General features: G+C 43.8%; 1 protein-coding gene across 5 annotated transcripts in view; it reads right to left on the reverse strand.

Annotated features, from left to right (window-relative positions):
* Positions 1–5121: 5121 nt before the first annotated feature.
* Positions 5122–7561, reverse strand: part of CCDC47 (coiled-coil domain containing 47) — a 67879-nt gene continuing 65439 nt past the window's right edge. For all 5 annotated transcript variants that reach the window (XM_068121216.2, XM_078780624.1, XM_078780625.1 and 2 more), the window contains one exon: positions 5122–5673. In XM_068121216.2, coding sequence (XP_067977317.2) covers positions 5593–5673 — 81 coding nt within the window. In that variant the 3' untranslated portion in view covers positions 5122–5592. The remainder of the gene's footprint in view (positions 5674–7561) is intronic.

Raw genomic sequence — 7561 nt, forward strand, 5'->3', positions numbered from 1 at the left:
CGACATTCGTGGGTTTTGTCTCACCATATCAGGGATTTTCATCGACATTCGTGGGTTTAGCCTCACCATTTCAGGGATTTTCATCGACATTCGTGGGTTTTGTCTCACCATTTCAGGGATTTTCATAGACATTTGCAGGTTTTGCCTCACCATTTCAGGGATTTTCATCAACATTTGCGGGTTTTGCCTCGCCATTTCCAAGATTTTCATCGACATTTGCTGGTTTTGCCTCGCCATTTCCGGGATTTTCATCGACATTCGTGGATTATCGTCGACATTCATGGGATTTGCCTCACCATTTGCGGATTTTGCCTCGCCATTTGGGGTTTGTTCCTCGATATTCACGGCTTTTCGTGATTTGGAAACCAATCCCCCCTTTTTCCATTGGAAGAATGCCCCACCCTTCCCACCATTCGCGGTTTCGCAATTCGCAACATTTCCCAGGAACGTATCCCCCTCGACTAGCGGGGTCCGACTGTAGTTGTAATCGGCAATGAGCACAAGCATGTATTTAGAAGAACAATCAACGCACGTATTTACAGGAACATTATTCAGATGCAGGTATTTACATAACAAGCAAATACAGCGTTCAAAAACACCAAGAGATTAATACCCGAGCACTCAAGCCCCCTACACAATGTTGCTTAGCTCCAGACACGAGAGACAGGTGCCATCAATCATCCAGGAATGCAGACAAGAGAGATGAGAAGATGAGAGGAAGAGTAGAGCGTGGTTGTGATGCTGCGTCAAAGTGCCACAAACCCTCCTTCTCCTCCTCCCCATCCCCTTTCCCGCGGTGCTTACTCACTGGACTGCCACGTTGCATTCTGCGAGCCCGCAACGCAATAGTCACCCCCGTGCTTGCAACACAACCCTTGCATGGTCATATCCTGTGCGCCATGTCACATGTGCGTCCAAGCACGGCCAGGCCTGCACTTCCGGTGCGCACACTTATCCCGGGTCACCACGTGACCCCTACCTGCAGTATGTAGTGCCCCGCTAACCTGCCAATTAGCGCAGGGACACTGCAGAAATTTACCTAATTCCAAGCTCCTTTCCTCCAAGGCTCTTTTGAGATTTATTTGCCCCTTCCCCTCCCCCATCCCCCCCCCCCCCCCCACCGCCCTCCCCCCCCCCAGTTTGCCTTGCTGTTCTGTCCCTCTCCAAAGGGGCCTATTGGAATGATCAATTGTTTTTAATGAATGATTGTTTTTAACTACCGGACCTGGTATAAAACCTGATGGGAGCATTTATAATCCCCTAAGATATACACACAAAGGGCGACCTGCATGCATGCTCTCACATGCAGCCTCCCCTTCAGAATCTGGTTGGTTCATGCCAAACCGGGTTGAACCAATAAAATTATGGGGAATCTGTTTTAATTTAAATCCTAAACAGTCTGGCCTGGTTGCATAAACCATCCTTAAGGAAAGATTTCAGGATTTAATACATCTTAAAATTGTGATGTGAATACTTTTGTATACGTTTTACTTTTGTTGTGGGATTGTGATGGATCGTCAAAAGATGGCCTGATGGTAATCCATAATAGGATTGTGGTGTCGTATTGTGGGGTCATTCCTATCTTGTTTGGTTGTTTTTTTTGAGATTTCAACCCTGTTTTTACATTTATTTATTTTTGGTTTGTTTTTATTTAGGGGGTATGTTGTTATGGCCATGGGGTCCGAGTGTACTACGAGGGGGAATCCCTAGTTCTACCCGGACTCACCGGACGTGAGGCTGCCGCGCACAAATACCTTCGTACCGTGGCATGTTGCTAAGCAACTATGAACGCCAATTGGTCTGTCGTGCAATATCAGGGTCCACCGTCTGACACCGTTTACCTGCACCACGTGGCTTTTCCAATCAGGGAACGTTCCTTCCAGTGGTGCACCAACCTTATGTTAGATGGTAATTATGGCGGCCAAACTTACCGCTTGATATTCGCTGGTGCTAATGAGCCAATTAACAGGCTAATTATGACCTTCCAGTCTACTCTAGGTGCGGGGACAGCACTGGATCAATGAAGGAAAGGGACAGACACAAACAGATTGAAAGGAAAACGTCAACAAGGAATTTATTATAATTGTATAACAATGATTATAATTGTTGATTATAATTGAATGATTATAATTTTTATTGCAAAGCAGATAGCGAAAGAGAGGTGTGATGTGATGGGGGTGAGTTGCTTGAAGGATGAAGTGGGACAAATCGTTGTCGACCCAGATGGAATTAAATGAAGATGGAAAAGATATATGGAAATGCTGTTGAATACAGAGAATGAATGGGATGGCAACATAGAGAGTAACCCAGTTTTAGGACCGGCAGAGAAGATAACCGAGAAGGAAGTTGAGGAAGCGATAAAAGCAATGAAGAGTGGAAAAGCGGGAGGGCCGACGGGAGTTGTGGGAGATGTGTTGAAGGCAGCAGGAAGTTGGGGTGTGAAGAGAATGACAGAGATCTGTAATCTGGTGGTGAAAGAAGGCCGCATTCCAGTGGATTGGGAACTGAGTACCCTCGTCCCTCTATACAAGGGGAAAGGTGACCCTCTGGAGTGTGGCTCGTACCGAGCGATAAAGTTATTGGAGCATGGAATGAAGGTATTGGAAAGGGTGTTGGAGAGGAGGATAAGGAAGAAAGTGAAGATCGACGAAATGCAGTTTGGATTTATGCCAGGAAGAGGAACGACAGACACGCTTTTCATTGTGAGGCAGTTGCAGGAGAAGTACATGGAGAAGAGGAAGAAGTTGTTTTTTGGGTTTGTTGATCTGGAGAAAGCATTCGATCGGGTTCCATGCAAAGTATTGACATGGGCATTGAGGAAGTTCTGAGTGGAGGAATGGTTGATCAGAGTAGTGATGGCAATGTACAAAAGAGCGCGCACAGCTGTAAGGACGAAGGCCGGGAACAGTGGCGAGTTTGAGGTGAAGGTGGGAGTGCATCAGGGGTCGGTACTAAGTCCACCACTATTTGTAGCTGTGATGGAGGTGCTGGCTCAGAACGTAAAGGAGGGTTTACCGTGGGAGTTGTTGTATGCAGATGATCTGGTGTTGATTGCGGAAAGTATGGATGGACTGAAGGAAAAGATGAACAAGTGGAAGGAATGTGTGGAGACAAAAGGTCTGAAGGTGAATATCGGAAAGACGAAGGTGATGGCAAGTGGTAAAGCATGTGGTGAGGTGGAAAGAACTGGGAAGTGGCCATGTGCAGGAAGGGTGTCGGAGTGAACTCCATTCAATGTACAATGTGCGCTGAGTGGGTTCATCAAAAATGTAGTGGTTTGAGAGGGTCATTTACCAGTGTGGCAGCTACATTCAAATGTAAGGTGTGCACAGAGGGAGCTGCAGATGGAGGAAATGTTGAGTTGGATCTTGGAGACGGCGTGAAGCTGGAAGGTGTGAAAACATTTTGCTACCTTGGAGACATGCTGAATGGAGAAGATGGATCAGACTCGGCAACGGTTGCTCGAGATGTGCATGGAAGAAGTTTCGGGAACTGAGTGGCGTGCTGATGAGGAGAGTGTCGCTGAAGCTGAAGGGAAAGGTGTATGCTGCATGTGTGAGAAGTGTTATGATTTATGGGAGCGAGACATGGGTAATGAATGTAGAGCAGCAACGAAGGCTGGAAAGGGTGGAAATGCAAATGGTTCGATGGATCTGCGGAGTGTCGTTGAGAGAGAGGAAGACAAATGATGATTGCGAAAGATGATGGGAATATTGCCTGTGATTGATGCTGTGAAGAGGAACAGGTTGAGATGGTTTGGTCATGTGTTGAGGAAGGATGAAAGTGACTGGTTGAGAAGTGATGGAAATTAATGTAGAAGGAAGTAGAGGACGGGGAAGACCGAGAAAGACTTGGCTAAAGATTGTTGAAGAAGAAATGCGGGCAAGGGGGTTAACAAGGAGAGATGCAGAAAATAGGGCAAAATGGAGATGATTGTCATGGGGACCGCAAGGCTAACCCCCGCTCTAGCCGGGAAAATGGCCTTAAAATGCATGTTGTTGTTGTTGTTGTTGTCATGCTCGCGGCTCGTGGAAAAAAAAAATTCACGCCCGAGAAAAACCGCGAATACTTGGGCCATGGATAGAGAAGCAGGTCGCAATTTATCAACCGTGAATTGCGGAACTGTGAATAGCGGGGTCCGACTGTACAGTATAATATGTCGCGTAAAAGGTGTATGTAATATACAGTACAATACGTCCATGTATAACGTGTCTGTAACATACGGTATAATACGTCATGTATAATATGTGTATATAACATACAGGTTGCACAGTGATCCACTGAATCCTAAATTCATTGGCTCTTTTTTGTAGACTTTTTCAACGACTGGTCCAAGGACTGGCAGCCCAAGGATGCCAACACAGCAGCACATGCTTTTTCTTGTCACCTTTCTTCCACTGTGCTTCTTGTCCTTCATATTTCCGGTTTCAAAAGCCTGTTTTTCTACTTCAACAACGTTTGCTTTGGTGGAGAAGGTTTTCCAAAGCGTTCCACGAAAACTGTCTGCACTTGAGCAATCGTTTAGCTTGTGTGTGCCCTTTCATATGCCCAAACACAAGCATCCAACCGCTCTTCGACACTGGCAACTTGTGTCTGCCATGTCATATAACTTCCTACGGACTCCTGTGTCCGTAAGGCAGTGTTGCCGCATAGCACGGTGGGGAAGGCGAAGGGAGGGAGGGATGTACTACAAATTTATAAGGGGTAATGTGACTTACAGGCCACCATGTATAAAGCCTTCATTCACTGTGTGATGGAGTGTATGCATCCTCTGTGGGATTGTGCTACTGGATCTCTTTTTGCAGCCCAAGGAGCAGTGGAATTCAAGGCACTGAGGTTATTTCGAGTTACTTTGCTGGAGGTTGAGGTGCAATGTCTGTTCCTCTCCCACTGCAGAGAGGTTGGTAGCCTAACGGATTTTTGTCACCACATTCACATGGTCTTGTCCAAACTGCCCTCTCCACTCTTTGTTCCTTACGAGCCAGACCCAGGGTGCACTCGCTCAGCTATCCAGCCACATCCTGTTTGTTTTTCCCATTTCTCACTGTCAGTTTGCTCTTGCATTAGACTGACTTTTGTTAAAAAAAACAACAAAAAAAAAACAGTAATAGGACAACAAAATGATTTTTCATGTCCTTGTAATTAAACTTTATTTCTGATATCCTTTAAGCTGTTCAGTCACACTTTTGATTTACTGATGTAAATATATTCATTTTCATCATTTCGCATTTACTGATGTTAATTTTTATTCCAAAACAAAGATGACATTTTCATCAATTCATTTGATTTTGTGCAGATACTTTTCAAAACACCAGGCACATGCAACATGCCATGCAAAAGGTTTTGACTCCACTGTGTTGGCTCAAATAAACCCCGAGACCTGCAAATGGTGCACTGGAACTCCAAAGGAGTTGTAGCAGCAGAATTACAACTTTATAAAGACTCGACCACAGAGGATAATATAGAAGAAGGTTGTAAAAGTTCCAATATTTCAAACATGGGTGGAAATTGTAATCCTCAAGGCAATGTCCCCTCACAATTGATGAGGATACAAACTGTGCTTGACAGTACCAGTTAAAAAGGTGCAGCCTCTCACATCGCTTTCACTTTCAACTGCTTCATCTTGATCTGCTTCCGTTCTAGCTTCTTTTGGTCTTTACGAAGCTGCGCTTCCTGCAAGTGACATACCTCCATTAATTACAATGTAACAGCACATCTGCTCACTGTCATTTTTGTTCGTGCAAATTTCCAAAATCCTCACACAAGGTTTGATAAATACTAATGTTTATTATAATGATGGTGAAGGCCTTTGAAAATGTAAATATTATAAGGTTTATGGGGAGAGGGTTAAAGATTACCTTAGATGAGGAAGAACTGTATAGAATAGTATGGACCGTGTGCGAGTAGGAAGCAAATCTCAATGTAAGCATGCAGGGACCTGTTAGCTTCAGGATTGTGTTTGAATGCGGCAATTGCAATTTCACTTGCTGAAGAGGAGACGAATGCCAGAAAACCCCAAAAACAAACAACTGAAAATGGCTGCAATAAAGGCTTGGAAAAGTATTTCAAAGGAAGATACCAAGAGTTTGGTGATGTCTATGGTTCACAGGCTCGATGCAGTTATTGCATGCATGGGATATGCAACCAAATAATAACTATTATACGACTTCAATTTAAGTCAATGTGTTCCAATACTTATGCTTACCGAAAATGGGGGGACTGAACATAAAAAGTGATATTGTTCTACAATGGTAAAACATATATGCATGGAAATAACAAGAAATGGAAGCTGACCTTCTCTACTTTTGCTTCATATTCATCTTTTGATCTGAAATCCAAATTACTTAAGTATATAGCAATAACAAATTTGATTTCACTGTTCCAATACTTATGGAGGGAATTACAGTACATTCAGAAAGTATTCAGACCCCTTCACTTTTTTTCACATTTTGTTATGTTGCAGCCTTATGCTGAAATCGTTTAAATTCATTTTTTCCCTCATCAATCTACACTCCATACCCCATAATGACAATGAGAAAACAGGATTTTAGAAAGTTTTGCAAATTTATTAAAAAGAAAAAACTGAAATATCACATTTACATAAGTATTCATACCCTTTGCTATGACACTTCAAATTTAGCTCAGGTGCCTCCGATTTCTCTTGATCATCTTTGAGATGTTTCTGCACCTTGCTTGGAGTCCACCTGTGGTAAATTCAATTGATTGGACATAATTTGGAAAGGCACACACCTGTCTATATAAGGTCTCACAGCTGACAATGCATATCAGAGCAAAAACCAAGCCATGAGGTCGAAGGAACTGACGCCTTTTCTATCGACATCTTCATGGAAGACGCCATTGCTGGATAAATATAGCGCTAGCTGTGACAACAATGGCTGATGATTGGCTGCTGGGTGTAAATACTACTACGCCGCACGACCAACTCATTGTACCCACGATGGCTACGCCAAAATAAAATAGTGCTGATTATTAACGGAAATACTTAGTGTTGGCCAAAATTCATGACTGAAACTTTTTATATTGATGAGAAAATATGTTTCTGAAATTTATTCAAGCTAAGATAAGGGCCTTAAAACGATCATTCATTCAGTCATTCTAAGATAAGTTGCACCCTTTTAATGGAATGAAATTGAGTGAAAGCTCAGACCTGCTCATGGCCTCCATGTCCGATTGAAACAAAATCTTTCAGCGTAGGAGTGAAACCCATGCAGAATGTTGGAAGACGGAAGCCAGACGGAATCCTATCCTCGGTGAAAGACACATGAAAGCCGGTTTGGAGTTTGCAAAAAAGCACCTAAAGGACTCTCAGACTGTGAGAAACAAGATTCTGTGGTCTGATGAAACCAAGATTGACCTGTTTGGCTTCCGTTGGCCACTCTGCCATAAAGCCCAGATCGGTGGAGTGTTGCAGTGATGGTTGTCCTTCTGGAAGTTTCTCCCATCTCCACACAGGATCTCTGGAGCTCAGCCAGAGTGACCATCAGGTTCTTGGTCACCTCTATTACCACGGCCCTTCTCCCTCGATTTCTCAGTTTGGCCG

Source organism: Myxine glutinosa, chromosome 6, assembly GCF_964187855.1.
Source record: "Myxine glutinosa chromosome 6, kmMyxGlut1.1, whole genome shotgun sequence".
Taxonomy (NCBI): domain Eukaryota; kingdom Metazoa; phylum Chordata; class Myxini; order Myxiniformes; family Myxinidae; genus Myxine; species Myxine glutinosa.